General features: G+C 51.4%; 9 protein-coding genes; 5 read left to right on the top strand and 4 right to left on the bottom strand.

Annotated features, from left to right (window-relative positions):
* Positions 1-1,620: 1,620 nt before the first annotated feature.
* Positions 1,621-2,699, top strand: RCC_09849 (uncharacterized protein; the record flags this gene model as incomplete). XM_023775088.1 has 2 exons in its annotated part: positions 1,621-1,992; positions 2,055-2,699. 2 exons carry the CDS (start codon positions 1,621-1,623, stop codon positions 2,697-2,699), a joined length of 1,017 nt encoding a protein of 338 aa, XP_023630856.1.
* A 214-nt stretch (positions 2,700-2,913) lies between these two features.
* RCC_09848 (uncharacterized protein) lies at positions 2,914-3,657 on the top strand (the record flags this gene model as incomplete). XM_023775087.1 has 3 exons in its annotated part: positions 2,914-3,156; positions 3,221-3,568; positions 3,616-3,657. The coding sequence occupies 3 exons, from the start codon at positions 2,914-2,916 to the stop codon at positions 3,655-3,657; spliced, it is 633 nt and encodes a 210-aa protein (XP_023630855.1).
* A 395-nt stretch (positions 3,658-4,052) lies between these two features.
* RCC_09847 (probable manganese superoxide dismutase) lies at positions 4,053-4,910 on the bottom strand (the record flags this gene model as incomplete). XM_023775086.1 has 3 exons in its annotated part: positions 4,053-4,146; positions 4,251-4,719; positions 4,778-4,910. The coding sequence occupies 3 exons, from the start codon at positions 4,908-4,910 to the stop codon at positions 4,053-4,055; spliced, it is 696 nt and encodes a 231-aa protein (XP_023630854.1).
* A 605-nt stretch (positions 4,911-5,515) lies between these two features.
* RCC_09846 (related to ubiquinol-cytochrome c reductase complex subunit) lies at positions 5,516-6,233 on the bottom strand (the record flags this gene model as incomplete). XM_023775085.1 has 4 exons in its annotated part: positions 5,516-5,580; positions 5,648-5,764; positions 5,886-6,050; positions 6,149-6,233. 4 exons carry the CDS (start codon positions 6,231-6,233, stop codon positions 5,516-5,518), a joined length of 432 nt encoding a protein of 143 aa, XP_023630853.1.
* Positions 6,234-7,048: 815 nt separating this feature from the next.
* RCC_09845 (uncharacterized protein) lies at positions 7,049-9,099 on the top strand (the record flags this gene model as incomplete). XM_023775084.1 has 2 exons in its annotated part: positions 7,049-7,816; positions 7,873-9,099. The coding sequence occupies 2 exons, from the start codon at positions 7,049-7,051 to the stop codon at positions 9,097-9,099; spliced, it is 1,995 nt and encodes a 664-aa protein (XP_023630852.1).
* A 319-nt stretch (positions 9,100-9,418) lies between these two features.
* Positions 9,419-10,876, top strand: RCC_09844 (uncharacterized protein; the record flags this gene model as incomplete). Its single annotated transcript, XM_023775083.1, has 1 exon — positions 9,419-10,876. The coding sequence occupies one exon, from the start codon at positions 9,419-9,421 to the stop codon at positions 10,874-10,876; it is 1,458 nt and encodes a 485-aa protein (XP_023630851.1).
* A 1,709-nt stretch (positions 10,877-12,585) lies between these two features.
* Positions 12,586-13,238, top strand: RCC_09843 (related to H+-transporting two-sector ATPase lipid-binding protein precursor; the record flags this gene model as incomplete). XM_023775082.1 has 4 exons in its annotated part: positions 12,586-12,712; positions 12,775-12,963; positions 13,026-13,138; positions 13,197-13,238. 4 exons carry the CDS (start codon positions 12,586-12,588, stop codon positions 13,236-13,238), a joined length of 471 nt encoding a protein of 156 aa, XP_023630850.1.
* Positions 13,239-14,102: 864 nt separating this feature from the next.
* RCC_09842 (probable threonine synthase) lies at positions 14,103-15,958 on the bottom strand (the record flags this gene model as incomplete). XM_023775081.1 has 4 exons in its annotated part: positions 14,103-15,134; positions 15,195-15,742; positions 15,805-15,847; positions 15,902-15,958. 4 exons carry the CDS (start codon positions 15,956-15,958, stop codon positions 14,103-14,105), a joined length of 1,680 nt encoding a protein of 559 aa, XP_023630849.1.
* A 238-nt stretch (positions 15,959-16,196) lies between these two features.
* RCC_09841 (uncharacterized protein) lies at positions 16,197-16,406 on the bottom strand (the record flags this gene model as incomplete). Its single annotated transcript, XM_023775080.1, has 1 exon — positions 16,197-16,406. The coding sequence occupies one exon, from the start codon at positions 16,404-16,406 to the stop codon at positions 16,197-16,199; it is 210 nt and encodes a 69-aa protein (XP_023630848.1).
* Between the last annotated feature and the right edge of the window lie 975 nt (positions 16,407-17,381).

Here is a 17,381-nt window from a genome sequence, read left to right as displayed (position 1 = left end):
TAGAGACACATCTCTAGATAATTAACTTAATTAACATATTAGTTCCTACTTTTAAGTACTGCCTGTCGGAGATAGTAAGCTAGTTAAAGATTAAGATACTCTTATACTCCACCCCTAAAATTCTGCGAACCTCCGACTAATATTTAATAGGGAGCTGTATTCTTTAGCGCTCCGTTACGAACTATGCATTATAGATAGACTAGTAGTAGTATAACGTAGCGAGCAGATTATCTATATTAAGCACGGGCTTATCCTTACGCTTCTATAAAAGATCGAATTCGATAAGCAAATCGTTCTCGATATACTACTAAAGTTAGTTATTATCTATATAGCCTCCGTAGATACGACTTATATATCTTATTTCCGTAATAAGCTTAGGGTCTAAGACGATAGATGTCTACACCTTATATACTTGCCTAAACTAACGCGTAAAGACATAGATCGAGCTAAGCTTCGTAATACTTAAATAGTTTACGTACTAGTAGAGAAACTTCCGGAGTACCTATATAGATATCTCTACCTTATAAGGTCGCGAGGAGATGTCGATTACGGGAGATTCGTAGAATCTAGGCTACCTCTTAGATATGCCGCTATAAAATATCGACCGCGAGATACTTACGCTACCTATCTCCTCTATACGCCTAAGGCGGAGCTCCTAGTACTCGGAGCGAGGCGGAATTACGGCTTAGTAGAAGCATCTATAGCGAAAGCCGTGCTATAACAAATAGCTTTCCGTAGAGGCTTAGTTCTTATAGCTATTATAGATAATCGCTTAGTTATTTTAGATAGGCCGAAATGCTGCCGAGAGGCTGCTAAGAGGCTGCCGAGAGGCTGCCGAGGACGAGAACGTGTCGAGATTAATGTCTTGTAAGAGTGGTAATGCGTTAAATACCAGAGATAGCAGGTAAGGGAACGTGTGTGTGCTCTATCTATTTATGTGACGCTAGACAAAAGGTCTCTTCGCTGCCTCGACACTCCGGGCGCTTCAGCCCGACAAAGTCGTGGGACGAAATCTGAAACTGGCCGGTGGTCGAAGGCACTGTGCGTCCGGTTCCTGAGCAAAAAACGTCCAGAATCGTAATCCGCTTGCCCCAGACATCGCTATCCTCCGTAGGTAGTTTTGGGAGATTTCGTTAAACCTGACTAAGCTTTCTTTGGAGGATACCTAGTATACCTTACCTAATCTGGCTCATCTTCTTTCGCCGACCACCATCAAGGTCACAGCATCGGCCTCCCTGGTATATATGAACGCGTTTCCTCGCCTACGATGCGCGAAAATCTCGACGACAGCTTCCAGAAGAGCGGCTTGGCTATGCTCACGCAACCGGATAAGGTGGCCCGCCAGGCTTTGCCCTTTTACCGAAACCACAAACCACCCCTCTCGCACGTTCTCCTCACGTACCCCGCCTCAATGACATGGCATTACAGCTCTGCGGTCCTGTCGCGCGCGCCAAACGAGTAGTGCCCACTTGATGCATCATAAGTTAGAAAGAAGAAGGTAACCCCGGTTCTTCCATCACGAAGCTTTTTCCTACCTCTGCTCCACACAATATCATCTTTCTATACCATTTCTATAACCCATCAACACAAAAGAAAGATCCTACCACCAACAACATCAACATGTCGAAGCTTCCCGATTTCAAAGATTTGCCTGATGTCAAAGATATGCCAAAGGGCTGTGCGTGGGGAGTGTGGGATAAAGACGGCAAGAAGGATATCTATGGTACACTGAACCTTTTGACTCCGGAAGTGATCAAGGAGGCATACAAAGAGGCTAGAGATGGTGTTTCTGTGTCTTTGAACTGGCCCATTGGAGCTATCAAGACGCCTGGTTTCGGGAGAAAAGGTCTGGTCCACAAGGTCGTTTCCTTTGTGGATAGCCCATTAGCCTGCCATGGATACGATGACGAGGTGGAGTTCAACACGCAGTGTAGTTCGCAGTGGGACAGTCTTGTTCACTTCCACCACCAGCCTAGTGCTTCTGGGTACAACGTAAGGGAAACAGTGCTTGTACGATAACATCCTTCAATGCTAATCAAGACATCTTACAATAGGGAACCAAAACCAGCGTCGAAGAGCTCACCCAAGCCCACGGCAACGAGGATCTGGAAGGCAAACTCCCAACCCTCAACCACTGGCACAAGCGTGGCGGCATGGTAGCCCGCGGCGTCTTCATCGACTTCAAGAAATATGCAGACGAAACAGGCCGTTCCTTCAACCCCTTCACCGACGACAAAATCTCCGTCGAGGACATTGAAACCGTAGCGAAGAAACAGGGAGWAGAATTCAAACAGGGAGATGTAATCATCATCCGCTCTGGATTCACCGAGGGACTCACAGGCCAGACGGGCGAAAAGCAAGCGGAACTCATGGGAGCCCACAAAGTCTGCGGCGTGACTGGTAACCCTGAGACGGCGGCTTGGTTCTGGGACAAGCATTTCTCCGCCGTGGCTGGAGACATGATTGCTTTTGAACATATCCCTCCGGTTATTGATGGCAAGGAGGGGGCAGTGAGTGATCTCGTCTTGCACCAGTACTTTTTGGGTTTGTTTGGAATGAGTATTGGAGAGCTGTGGGATTTGAAGCAGCTTTCGGAGACTTGTCAGAAGCTGAACAGGTATACTTTCTTGTTGACGAGCTCGCCTCTGAATGTTCCGGGAAGCATTGGTTCTCCACCTAATGCTCTTGCCATCTTTTAGGGGTTTTTTTTCTTATGTTCAGGAATGAAAGATGGTATGTAAATCAGTCAACCCATTGGACAAGGCAGTCTTCTCGCTTCAGGCGTCAAGTGTCACACAGTGTGGAACCTGCATAGTCGTGCAGGGATCTCGAAGCATCCCCATGCTTCTTATCAATCGCCTTCACCCGTTCAATTCTCTGCTTCGTTCATTTGTTAGGTTTGTGATATTGACGATGGCTCGATTGAATCTTGCCGCAAAGGCTTCCCAAGCGAAAATTATATTCCCTCGCCTGGTAGCAAAGGACCAGTCTCACCATTCCTACATCAGTTTTCTCAAAAGTACCTTCGAAGCTGGGCAACAGAATAAGATCGCCATTGGGTTGGCGGAGAAACAAAAGGTGGACGACGAATTCAGGTCTCAGTTAGTTCAGCTCTACGGCCACGATGATAAGTTCTGCAAGACACAACTTCAAGAGGTGAGACATTCAGCAACGAACTTGTCGAATCTGTATGCAATACTTACGAGTTACGGGCCTCTAGCTCAACTCTCCAGCGTCGATGGCACTGTGGAAAGGATTCAAAGCCCGCTCGGGACCGCTCGTGAAGACCGCTAGCTCCATGTTACTCTCGAGCGAAACCGACGAATTGACACTGCCAGCAGTGGGGAGGTCTGTGAAGGGTGAAAACGACAAGGGCGATAGCTGGAACTTCCAAACCTACGAGGAATTCGCGAAAAAGACCGAGAAGATGAACAGGAATACGGTGTTTACAAAGAAGCTCATGGACGACTCTTTCCAGAAAGCGATCTCTCTAGTGGTATCCAAGACGCGAACAAGGGGTGGGCGGACGGCTCAGAATATCGGTGCCGTTAATAAGATGCTGAATAGAGTAAGTTGCAGAGATCCAAACTAAATGCCTCGCTAATCTGCCTCAAGTGTCTTGGATCTGAGTCGGACAAGTATTGGGAAGGGAGATGATGAACCATCGTCGATGTGGCTGCTCGAGCATCATGCATGATTCTGTGTTGAATGGAAAGACCACGAACGCGGATGGAAGGGGAAAATCGCATGACAGACCAATGATCGGAGGCTCCAGCCAGGTGATGTAGAAGTGGCCGGAGGGTCTAAACGTCTTGGAACATCGCTAAGCTATGATCCTCCAGACCGGAATGCCACTTCAATGCCTTAAGATGCACCGGTTCTGTGAGTCGAAAAGGGGGCCACAGCAGGGCTGAAAGCTGTCGGCCGGGCTAGAAACTCGATAGCACATGTGACAAAGCTGGGTTCCGCTGAATGATTCCACAAGATATTCACTTGCCTATACCTCTACCTCAGCTATCGTACACAATGTACAGTCGACTATTCCCTCCAGTCTACTTGAGTCTCTTCTCAGCGGCAGAGAAGTTGATCACGTCCCAGATTGCGCTGAAGTATTCGGCCTTCTTGTTCTGGTATTGCAGGTAGTATCTAAAGCGAAAAAAGTGGATGGTCAGCACACGTATCTCGGGAATGAGCGAGCTGACGAAGTTTCGAGACGTGGTATATGTCTCCCATGCTTCGGTTTGACTTACGCGTGCTCCCAGGCATCAATTCCAAGAATTGGGCGGAATTGTCCAATGACAGGGTCCTGGTTGGCATATGTCTTGATTTGGATGGCGCCGGTCTGTACATCTTGCACCAACCAGGCCCATCCAGAGCCTTGAATGCCGGCGAGTGCGGTGTTCATTTGGCTCTTGAAAGAGTCCAGCGAGCCGAAGTGGGAGTCGATAGACTTGGCGAGAGCACCCTTGGGAGGCTCACCACCGCCCTGCGATTTTGGTGCGAGGTTCTCCCAGAAGAGTGTGTGGTTGACGTGTCCACCTCCGTGGAAGTTCACCATTGCTTGTGTAGCAAGCTGCGTCTGGATGTCGCCCTTTTGCTGTGCCTCCTGCAGCTTCTCAATCTGGGTGTTGTACGAGGTCACGTAGGTGTTGTGGTGCTTGGAGTGGTGGAGCTCCATGRTCTGGCCGGAGATGGCAGGTTCAAGGGCGCCATAGTCGTCTAGAGATTGTCAGAATGGGCAAATCATTCGATGTCAAGGATGTAAGTCGTATCTTACAGGCCAGGTCTGGAAGAGTAGCCTTGCCGCGAGTGAAGGTGGTGCCGGCAAGAGCAGCTCTCTTCGTCGCCGATGGAGCCGCGGATCGTACAGCTGAACGTAAGACGCTCTGTCGGAGGAGTGTGGCGGACATGGTTATGGATTTGCAAAACAGCCCGTGTTGTGTAAACAGAGTTCGATGTCGAAGTGAAGCTCAAAGTGCAATGGAAGTGTTGCGGAGAAGTCGAAGCTTCCAAAACGTCATGCTCACCAAAGCATAGAATGTCAAGCTCGGCTCTCATCACAGCTTGGGAGTGGAATACTCGCCGACATGTCCCATAATAGCAATGTAGATTTCTTCAAAGGGTTATTTGCCCTTGACGACAAGATTGATTTCCAACCAGGTAGTGAGGGCCGACAGAAGCCCTTCATCTTCCACTTGCATGCCCTTCACTTCACACTCAGCTGTCGCTGTTGGGACAGCTCTCTATCACTTCTCAAGATGATGACAGTTGACAAAAACAGACCCGCAGAGGCAACGAGCAAGGGCAAACGGGGCTCTAGATCAGATAGAAAGAAAGGTAAACAAGGGTCTGTCTGTGCTGAATAGTACATTGTTTATCGAGATTGCTATACAGGCGGGTGATTGCTTGGCTTGTCCTGCAGCCCATTCAATCTTCTTGTCTCTCGACGATGGGTTACTGCGGCGATGGTCTGATGGATCCCTACCATCGAGGTATATAATTTGAGCATAGGTGTTTACCGTAGCTGCTTGAACAACTTTGGTGCAGCACACTGAGCAGCGCAGTGCATCATGTGGAAGTCTGTGTACGATCAAATTAGCCAAAACTCCGGCGCTTCGAGTGTCTTGATGGAGCAAATATAGCTTACACTCTTCAACGCAGTCTTCCGAGGCCTTGCCATGCTGCTCCTCCTGGGACTTGACGCGCTCGGCGCACTCGTCGTAGTGGTGCTTCAAGGGCGCACAAGCTGCTGTCTTAAGACACTCTGCCGGAACTCCGTCAGCATTGCATGCCTCATTAATCTCATTTGCCGTGTGTGCGGGAGATGCATTTGCCATCTGCATCCTCCAGCTCATGCGAAGAGACTCGGTAATTGTGCAACATACCCTCCTCAAGCTTTGGCTTGATGTCCTCTGGCTCCTCTTCTTCCTCTTCCTCCTCCTCCTCCTCCTCATCATCGGCGGCCTCGTCGTCACCACCTTCTTCCTCCTCGCCGCCCTCGTTGTCCTCACTCTTCTCCTCCTCATTGCTCTCCTCGCCTTCGTCACCACCTATCATTGAAAATGATCAGTATATGCGCTTTACGGTAGTTTCAGTCGCAATAGGTCTGGCAACATGTCTCGGACCATCGCAACGGAGGGATCCTTACCCTCATCCTTCTGTGGCTCCTCGGCCTCCACCGTTTGGATGCTCATGGCGGAGTAGAGATCGGAGACATATTCGAAGATTCCCATCTTGTCGGTTGACAGGTCGGATATTATTGAGCGCCAATGGCTGGGTTCGAAGAGGTTATTCGGGGTCGAAAGGCGGGTGTCGAGGAGATCGTGAGGCGTGTTCGCAAGTTCTCGGCGGACGGACCCGTCGAAGTAAGCAGCGACCCTATTGGCTCCTTCCCCTTCAAAACGTCTTCCACTTTCACTTCACCGCAGCACAAGCGTCAACATGCACGTCTTCTTCATCGTGAAAGGTAAGACTCGACAGCATCCACGCCGTACACATCCAGAGCCGACGAGTGCTCAGGCGAGTGAGAGCGCACTCTTACACCTCCGCGGCAACATCAAAAGCCTAATCTTTGAGGGATACTGCGGCATCGCGGACTACGTTCCATCTTGTGGCGAGGCCACGCCGCCGTTGGAAAATGCTCGAACCCACGATGGCCTGGCGCCAAAGCAAGACTGCGGCTCTTTATTCTTGTACGCCTGGTGAAACGTAGCCGCCAGGATTCTGCTCATTCCTGCGAGCGCTCAACAATGTGAGCATCGAATGTGGGTCTCATCCGACCTATGAGGAGTATCGACGAGTCGCGCTATACGTCCAAAGATACTGCCGCCTTGGTCCTCGAGGATGTCTAATGCTCACTGCTGCTCCAGCCAAGAAGCACACACCTGACAGTATGTAGGCTGTGCGGGCGTCTAATAACGCGGCACAGCACCACCTCTTCAACTTGCAGATACAAATGTATTTGCTTTCTCCCAGCGTCCATATTGTATCGTGATTTCTTTTCACACCTGCCTATATACCTCTGCTGTAAAATCTCTTATACTCCTATATGCATCTCTTTCGGCCAAAGAAACTACAGGCTCAGGCTGTGTCCTCTCCGGCAACAGTATACCCATCAAATGGTCCCACGATATCGCAACACAGCGCCGACTCAAGCCACGACCATGGCTCATCTGTCGCCGGTGCTCTGCAGCGTCAAGCCGTGCAGTGCACGCCGGCCATGGAACCCCCTTACCGGCCACTCGTGTCGAAGGACAAGGAGATACGAGTACTCGAAATTCACCCTGGCAAGGAGCAGGACCCTATCAGGTGCACTATGGTCTACACATCCATGTACACGAAGCGGCAACTGTCGTATGAGACAGTGTCGTACTGTTGGGGTCAATGCCGTCAGCGAGTGATGGTGATCAACAACCGTCCCGTCAATACAACGTCCAGCGCAGTCCAAGTGCTTCATCGGATTCGATACCCGGACAAGAGTAGGCTTGTATGGATCGACGCGATTTGTATCGATCAGCGCAACCATACCGAGAAGGGCCAACAAGTCGCCATGATGGGCGAGATCTACCGTAACAGTAAGAGGAACATAGTCTGGCTCGGAGACTGTCCGGGCGATCCAACCCTTGTGGCACATGCCATGCGAGCAGTTCTTGCAGACGCACGCAAGAAGACTGGCAATTTCAAAACCTTTTACCGCATCACACATCCGAATTCGTTGAAAGGAGAAGCATCACGCGATGGAGACTCACTGGATTGCAAAATCGACCTTAGACCTCTCAAATATCTCTTTTCTAGCCCCTGGTTTGGGCGTATATGGGTACGCAGTCCTCTGTTTCACCGAGCTTGTAGAGAGACTGACGCGACTGTCGACAGGTTGTTCAAGAAGCAGCTTTGGCACCTACGAGCCTCTGCCACTTTAGCTCCGTTGACTTTCCGCTTCCAGATGTCCTCAGAGTTGCTATATGGTTGAGGTACAACGTGAAATCAATCTCCCCTGATCTCGCAACAAGCTATGGCCTTTCCAGAGCCTCCGAGCTGTGGTACCTTGCGGATCATGAAGTTTCGCCGCCAGAGTTTCACTTCAACGGTTGCAGGATGCCACTTGCCACTGCTTATAAGAGGCTGCAAGACTTTGATGCTTCTGATCCACGTGACCGCATTTTCGCTCTGCTTGGGTTCCTTTTACATCAAGGAAAGCACTTACGCGAATTGACGCCGGACTATAGCAGGCCTATGCCACAACTAYTCAGGGAAGCTACACGGGCCATGATTGAAGAGACTGGACGTCTCGACATCTTACAGTACCTTTACGTGAACTCCACTCAAAAGCCTTCCCAGAGCTGCTCTTGGGTGGTTCCGTTCGACAGAACATGGCGCGACTGCCAGAGGCCTGAGCCGCTAAGACCAGTTTTCTTTGCAGACAATATGTCGAAGATCCGGCAGTCGACCATACATAACTCGAATCCGGACATCCTGGTCTTGCATGGCTTCGAAGCTGACGTCGTGAAGCTTCAGACTAATTGCATGACCAGGGCCCCTGATGGTGGTTTGGCAGTCCAGCCAGCTACAACCGCGCTGTTGGCTGCTGCGAAAATGATGCAAGCGTTGCAAAACGAGTATCCCTCCAGACGGATGGTTGGCGAGTTGGCCATGACACTCATGGGTGGGGCGAATCAAACCGGGGAAAGATTGACTGGTCCCGACCTTGAATGCTTCTCGGCATTTATGGAGTATATTCGAAAACACAACGTCTTGCCGCCCTCGGGTCTACCTTGGAAACAGTCAGAAGCTTCAAAGCTTACGAGGCCAGTCCGAATGGCGATTACATTCATGAGTGCTGCCTGGCGGGCCTGTCTAAATCGTCGAATCTTCGTCACCGAAGCTGGGCGTCTGGGCATTGGTCCTGGTGGGCTCAGGAATGGCGACGGTATTGCCGTCCTCAACGGTAGTAGAGTGCCATATGCGCTTCGATGGCTAGGTGAGAACAAGTTCTCTATCCTTGGGGAGTGCTATGTGCATGGTATAATGGAAGGTGAGATTGTGAGTGCGCGGAGGGCAGAGGGAAGAGGAGAGCAGACAACTGTCTTTCACATTGTTTAAAGATGATAGATACGATTAATCCGGACTGTTCTTCAATGTACATTGGTGGGGCAGACACTTCGTGACTTCGTCAGGCCCGAAGCGCCAGAGGCGGTGGAGGCTTGGCAAACTCGGTAGCTGCCGATGTGTTTGGCTGGCCTCTAAGCGCCGACATTGTCGAATCACCATTCTCCTTTGGCGCTCAACACCACAGCTCTGCTCGAGACCTGCAGATGGCCTGTGATGGAGCATCCTGATCTCTATAGCTGGGAAAATGTAAGTGCTGAAGATCTCCCTTCTGTTCCTCCAGACTCTCTTATCCTCATGAGTTGACTGCAAAATGGGCTGCGACGCGACCGCCCGACTCATTCGCACAGCTATCGTTGTGCTATCGACCGCCGCCGTCACCAAAGCAGACCTTTGGAGCATAGACATTGATCTGGATCCGGCGCCATCACCTCAAGATGGCCCGCCTTTCTCTGCCTTTGCATCGCGAAATCGCGATTTTCTCCCTTACCAGATTATCGGAGTGGTAGGAGCCTACCTGGGGGTTGTGCTCATCCTTGGATCACTGCTTCTTACGGTGGGAAGAAGACTTCGAAAACGGGCGCAACAGATTGCCGCAAGGCCCATCGAAATGGTCAAACCGACACTGAGGACTTTCGATATGTCCCCGAATCCTCGGAGTGGCACCAGTACGCGGACATTTCCATTCCTTAGGAGACAGAGGAGCGGTACTAGTCTGAATGGCACTAAAGCCATGTCTCCAGGTGCGCTAAGCATTAACAGCTTCGATAACGGGGTCGTGGAGCGGGATAAACGAAATCAAGAAGAACAGATGGCCCAGATTTATGGAAAATTCTATGAGTTCGAAGAGCAGCGAATTCAGTCGGCAGGATCAAGACCTTTTGGTGCCACGCAGGATGATCGACCACACATTCGACCTGATCTACGTCCTCTGGACCTGCGGCGAGTGCAGTCTCCGGGATCTACACATCCTGCGAGTCCCATCTCGCCCCGATCTCCTGTGCGTGCCATATATCCGCCGCAGAGCATGGGGTCTCGCAGCCCAGTGAGCACACGATACCAACCACATCCGCTAAGCGAGCGAGAGGAGAGAGCATTCAATCCCAGCGACGATACTACGGATCTACGTGCAGCGCCTCTATCTAAGAAGTACCGAAGACCTATGGGTAAGCTCACAATCAGCTCGCCTATGGCTTCTCGTCTTGGAGACGATAACAGCGATGGTGCGAGGACGCCGCTCTCGCCAAGGTTTTACACGGATCCTGGCACTCCACCAGAACCACCCTCCGCCTTGACAATCGATGGTCACCGTCGAACAACATCAGCGGGGACGACGACAAGCCGGCGAGATGGACGTGCCTTCGACGATCGTGACCATGCGTACGATGCGAGACCAGTTCCCGCTGCAAGTCCTCAAAGACTCAAGCCTGCGCTCAAGGTCCCACCTACAAAGCGCGGAAACATGGCTCAGATCAGTACGAATAATGTGTTGCCATTCCGGGAGTATCAGAACCAATACCCAACGTCTCCAACGGCATTGAACACGAAAACAACAGTGCTCGAGTCGAAGGGTAGAAGCTTCCCACTCACCGCGGGCGCCACGCCATACAGCGCATATTTCCCAGGACAGATGATTGAGCCTGCCACACCGCACCTCACCACCAGAGCAGAGCGGTTGCAGAAGCAGAAGGAAGAGAAGGCGGTGCGGGGAGCAATCACTGAGGAGGATCAGGTGCAGGACGAGAGTGAGATGTGGAGGGATGCGTATTGATCGTGTCCGCGTCTGTAGCAATCGACTGCGCGTTCAAACATCACCCTCTCATGACAACTGACATGGAAGCCATCGTCTCACCACCCTGGTCTTGTTGAGACTGCCCAGATGCTCTCAGACTCTTCTCCACATTATTTCCCCGTCTGCGTTCAGAACCCTGTTTGGTATCCAGTTTTGATTGGATCAAATCCGCCAAGACGTGCGGGGAAGGTACAAGGTACCAATGGCTCCTCCATTGTATAGATACACCCTCTTCGCTCCCTCCTCCATTCTGACCACTCCTCACACTCCCTCCATGGACACAAGATGAAGATGCTGCTTTTCATGTGTTCAGTGCAGCCGCGAAAGCCGCTCTGGCGAGAAGATTCCTAGGGAACAGGCCGGGCCGCTATCGGAAGTCAAAATCGAGGCACCACCCGGCGTTATCCCACTCCACCTCCCTGTCGAGTCAAACCGATCACGTGTTGCGTTTCCGTTATCGCTTCCGCGCAAAGAGCGGGATATCCCCGGAGACGTCATTATACTTTGCGTACAGACGATGAGTGGGAAGATATGGGCCAGTGATGTCTGACAGCGGCCCTGCGTGAACGAACGTCGATGTGCGCGCCGAGTCTATCAACAAGGTGGCAGCCACTCAAGTCGTCGCGGATCGCGTAACYTATCCGCAACAGTCTCAACAAAGCAAAAGTCACGGCCTACAAGGTATCAAAATTCACAAGCATTTGAGTCGAACTACGGGCCAGCCTCCATGTTGTTGCTTCTCCCGGAAACAGGATGGATGCCGGCCTTTCCAGAGAAAACGGCCTCAAACAAGCGCATCGTCGTTCAGCAAAAACGCTGTTGACGACCGCCGCTTCGGCTCGGATTTTCCTCGCTCAAATTAAGCTGCCGGGAGTGGGTCCGACATGCGCTAGTGCAAGCTCTTTCGGACGACACCGAATCGATGAAATCATCACCGAGTCGCAGGGCAGGCCTTCCACCATCGATTGAGCTCGCAAAAGCCGTTGCCGTATCATCTAGCGCTCTGTCCCGTCCTGCTGGCAATGTTCTGTAAACGCAAACACCAAAAGTGGTGAGATGCGAATGCTGAGACATGATTGTCGGAGAATCTCGGGACGCATGGACCGCCTGTGAAATTTTCGCGACAAGTCACAACGCCGCCCCTGGCCCTCAGTCACGCATCTCTGCAGACCCGTACCAGATTGAATCGCGAGTTTCATTCTGGAGTCCTGGAAGTGCCAGTATGGTATGGGACAGTCACCCAGTGTGATGAAGGTAGGATCGTCAAGTCGGGCCAGGATTTCCAACATGCTCCATATGAGGTGGAATGCTCAGGTTAGCAACGAGCAACAATCCCAACAGACTGTTGTGGAAGGCCACTTTATATATGTCTCCAAACCCGGACAGAGGCGGACGAGCAGTGACCTTTAGTCGGGGAACAATTATCGTCGCCGCAGTACAACCCAGGGGTGAGTGGCCAATCCACGTCTTCAAACCGGAGCATGTGGAGCGTCCAAGCTCACCAACAAATCCGCCGGAGGTCTAGCGGCTCTCTTTAGCAAATTTCTCAACTCGCAGCTCCTTCCCACACTTTCCCCGTGACAACTCCAATCTCTTCTCAGCTCTGTCCATCTACACACCTCACACCCGCTTCATCAAATCCATCAAAAGCCATCTCGGTTCATCTTCACTCACACAAATCCATCGCAATGGCTTCTTCCCTCCGCATGGCTGCCCCTAAGATGGCTTCTATTGCCGCACAGAGCTCCGTCAAGGTCGCTCGCCCAATGATGAAGMCAGCTCAGCTCCAGAAGTTCGCTCGTGCCTACTCCGGTGGTAAGAAGCCACCGACAGCGATGGGAAGCTCATGAGTAGCTTCGTTAACATTTGCCATGCAGCCGCTGCCCGCCAGACCTCTGCCTTCAACACCATGAAGCGCACCTCCACCCTGATGAACTCCGCCCGCACCCAGGTCTCCACCCAGGCCAAGCGTGCCTACTCCTCTGAGATGGCCAACGCCCTCGTCCAGGTCTCCCAGAACATTGGCATGGGTTCCGCTGCCATCGGTCTCGGTGGTGCCGGTATCGGTAAGAAAAAGGACAACACACACATTTGCCGAGGTACCCAATGGCTGATGAAAGTTGTTCAGGTATCGGTCTCGTTTTCGCTGCCCTCCTCCAGGCTGTTGCCCGCAACCCATCTCTCCGTGGCCAGCTCTTCTCCTACGCCATTCTTGGTTTCGCTTTCGTCGAGGCCATCGGTGTAAGAACGACCTCACAGCGCCCCTCCTCAAGCTTCATCACTGACCACCACCCAACAGCTTTTCGACCTCATGGTTGCCATGATGTGCAAGTACGTCTAAGCGATGAATTATGTTTGGGCAAAGCGTGCGGAGTTTTGTGTATCAGTATCGGGCAGAGAAAGGTGCTTGGAGGGATAGAAAGCAGGAYACAAGTTCCGGATAAAGGAGACTTCTGTATATACGTGTACTCGACTACCCGAAGCTTGGATGAGGCCTTGAATGATGGCAGGGCAAAAAACCTCTCATTTGTTACACCATTGCTTGATCACTTGCATTTCACCCGTCGCGACATGTTTGCTCATTCATATGTTGGTATGGTCTTCTGATTCCGGATGTTTCCGAGGTCCTCATATGCGGACATTCACAAGCTGGTCTGAACACCGGTTCCATCGTCAATACCCTTTCATCTTGTAATCCCCGGTTCAACACTGCCGTCGTGTATTCCCGACACCGCTGACGACATCATCATCCAGTTTTCACACAACCCCAACCCTAACCCTCGAATACGACTGATCTTCAAAAAAGAAGAATATCAACAAGCTGTCACGGCAACCTCCAGACCTGCAATCTCATTCGATTTCTGATAGAAGTGATTCTCGTGCTGCCAGTCCAGCTGTTCCTGATGCCATATAGATGTTCGTCTATCTCTTCCAGCAAGACTAGGAGATGAAGACAGGTCGGAATCGTGATATCTTTCCAGGTTTCCTTAGCGATGCGTGAATCAAGGTACGATTTGGAAGAGTTAGGAAGTTGATTATGTCCTTCGTGCCTTCCGCAAGCAGAAGCGAACGTGCCTTCTGTACGCAAATACGCACGTCCTTCATCGGACTCCATTGAATTTGTGAATCGACAGACCAGATCCATCCATCGTTCAGACCCCGATGGAAGCAAAATCTATCGCCTTCTATATCATTCCCAAACACTTCATCTCCTCGCACTCTTCAACTCCTCTTCAACCTCCCTCACCACAATCTCCCTCACAGCCTTCCAATCCGCCTTGCAATCCACCAATCTCTTCTCCAAATCCATCAACCCCTTGAACTGTTCCGGCAAAACAGTCTCAAAAGTAAAGCCTTCCACATCCTGCAACGCCATTTCCACAGCGGCCGAGAACTTGGCCGGATGTGCCGTCGCCAAAGAGATGTACTGCACATCCTCGACCTTTTCCTTTTCAATCCTCCTCAGACTTGCCGCAATTCCAATAGCACTATGTGGGTCGAGGATATATCTTCCCCGATCCATCATGCCTGTGGTAGCGACCTTTCCATCTCTCCCTGCGACTTCCTTTGCATCTGTTTCTGATCGCTGGATGTCCTTGATAGTGGAGATCGTCTCCTCATTACTGACCCTCTCGCTGGAAAAGTCCTCTCTCGCGGCCTCCAACATCTCCTTTGGAACGGWGAATCCCCCATCTCTCTTCAATTGCTCCAACCAGCCTTTTACTCTGTCTCCAGCCTCCATTCGTCTGTGATTCGTCTCTTCAATTTTGCTTGTCTTGTATGCCAGGAACCAGAGCAATCTCTCAAAGTTCGAAGACACGAGGATATCCATTGCCGGCGCATAAGTCATCTTCACACCGCCCGGATCCGCCAACGCACCAATCTCTTCCTTGACGGCATCCTTCTCTTGATGTCCCTCCTTGGCCTGTTTCTCGTACACACCGCTCTGCCAGAATCGATGCAGAATGTCGTTCTCATTTGTTGCGATCACCAGCTTGTCAACGGGCAGACCCATTTGTGTAGCGAAGTATCCAGCGAGAATGTCGCCGAAGTTGCCTGTGGGAACGACGAATCGAACACGAGGGGAAGCGATCTTGGTTTGGCGGGCGAGGGAGAAGTAGGCGTGGTAGTAGTATGTGATTTGAGCGAGGATACGGGCCCAATTGATGGAGTTCACGGCCGCAAGGCGGAGGGTGGAGTTGATTTCCTTGTCGGCGAAGAGCGTCTTGACAATGTCCTACAGCAAGCTGAAGTTAGTGCTCTGGAAGGCGAAGTGAAATAGGTAGGCATCGCATACTTGACAATCGTCAAAGGTGCCCTCAACCCTCAAGTTGTGCACATTCGCATCCGGTACCGTGGTCATCTGAGCTTCTTGAATCGGGCTGACCTTTCCATTGGGATACATGATAAAGACGGAAACATCCTGCTTCCCTCGCAGACCATAGATGGCAGCTGAACCCGTATCGCCGGATGTTGCGCCAATGACTGTGAGGTGTTCGCGGGAAGAGCCAGATTTGTTGGCATTGCGGCGTACGAGGAAGTATTCGAACAAGTTGCCCACAAACTGCAAGGCAACGTCTTTGAAAGCGAATGTTGGGCCGTGGAAGAGCTCGAGGAGATGGAGATTCTTGGAGGCATCGAGAGTGACGAGAGGGGTGATGTCGGGGGTACGAAACGAGGCATAACTCCGGGCGATGATGTCTTTGAGGTCGGATGGAGGAATCTCTTCGGGAGAAATGTAGAGGGAAAAGATGTTGAATGCGAGGTCTTCAAAGGAGAGGTCGGCCCATTGGGAGAGGGCATCGACGGGTATGGAGGGAATGTCCTCGGGGATGAAGAGTCCGCCTATACCGATATACGATTAGGTGTGTTGATTGGACAGGCATGTATTGCTGTTCTTAACTGACCGTCACTGGCGAGGCCTTTCAAGACGACATCCTCAAAGGACAGCTACCGGCCAGATCAGCACGAATTGGTGGAGATTGTATGTGACACGCTGCATACATCGTACGATCCACCTCTGGTACTGAGATATCGCTGTGAGGGATTGTGGGCGACCATGATGGTGGTGTTGTGTTTATGTATCTGGTGAGTCAATGCCTGGGAGACTTCAATGTTGTCCCGCAAAAATGTAGAGGGGAAGGATATACAGATCCGACATCGGCCGTCTGTTTCGTGACAACACCTCCCCAGACTGGACCTCCATCAATCAATCTCCATTTCCATCAAGCACACCCACGCTTCAAGTTTTGTGGAAGAACAGCCGATATACTGTCGCCTTATCCATCWCGTCTCACAATCAACACAACTCCACATTTCGCCCATCCAGATAGCGCTTCGGTCCTTCCTCCACCACTGCGCTGTCAGTGTAGAAGATGGTGTCGCGGTAGAAGATCTTGGCCATGGCACGGCGGAATCTGCGAATGATCTTCTGCAGAGCAACCGGTGGCTTGTATTCCAGGTCGACCGGCACGACCACAGACACCATGTTGTTCCCCGACTTCATCATCTCGGGTGGAACTTCGAACTTGCATGCGATTGTACCGGTCGACGCGACAGACTTCCAACTCGCAAGGCTTCCCCTCCTCGGTTCAAGTCAGCTGACTCTTGCCTGGAAAGGTAGCCATGCGGTATCTTCAGTAGAGCGGACTCATAGTAACCCATTGGGGATAGATGAGAAACAGCGGATGAGCTCGGGCTCTTCACTCGGTGGAGGAACTAACATCGATGCTGGATCTGTCGCAAGTTTCAAAGGCGACTTCAGGTACAGACGCTAGTATGGCGGCAGCGTCAACATCAGCGTGAGGAGAAGGATCTGGTCCTGGAGTTCTTGTGGCAAGGCACCGATCCGCGCATTACGATCCATGGTCGCTGTGATTAATAGCGTGGTTGGAGCTGCCGTCTCGAGAAAAACCAGCTGATGTTGTAGAGCAGGAAGAAGAATCCGACGAAAGGCTAACGATCGCCAGGGTGTCGACTTGATCATCGACCTCGAACTCGACTTAAACCTAGCAGATTGCACGCGCGCTGCTTCGTCTAGTGTGTATATGTTTGTTCACACATGCAGTAAGCTTCTAGCGGACGATATGAGGTGAAATGAATAGACGACAAACGCTTTAAGACGGTTGTGTTAAGCAGATGCAAGAAGAACCAAATCAAAAGGAAAAATGGCGTAGTAAGTGAATCTTTGAGGTGGGTCCGCACATGATCAACTGCTCGGCTAGCCCGGCACTAAACGCATGCATCTTTTGCGTCCTTTGCGTTCTTCCTCGCTGCCTTCTGACCTGAACGCTTCTTCAATTTGGGACTGCGCATCTTGCATAAACAACGGCTCGCTCGATTTGAAGTCCTCTTCGACATACTCGCGTGCCACCTTCGAGTCCGCGCGCTCTGTTGCGAGGGACTACGCATCGCCAGCGCTATCCAGCTGTTGACCACATCTGCGACCATATCTGCGACTCGAACGCTTCGAGGATCCCGCGCG

The sequence above is a fragment of the Ramularia collo-cygni genome (genome assembly GCF_900074925.1).
Source record: "Ramularia collo-cygni strain URUG2 genome assembly, contig: RCC_scaffold19, whole genome shotgun sequence".
In the NCBI taxonomy this organism is placed as follows: Eukaryota; Fungi; Ascomycota; class Dothideomycetes; order Mycosphaerellales; family Mycosphaerellaceae; genus Ramularia; species Ramularia collo-cygni.
Note: the sequence above shows the minus strand (reverse complement) of the source record. Positions and strands in the feature narration are given on the sequence as shown.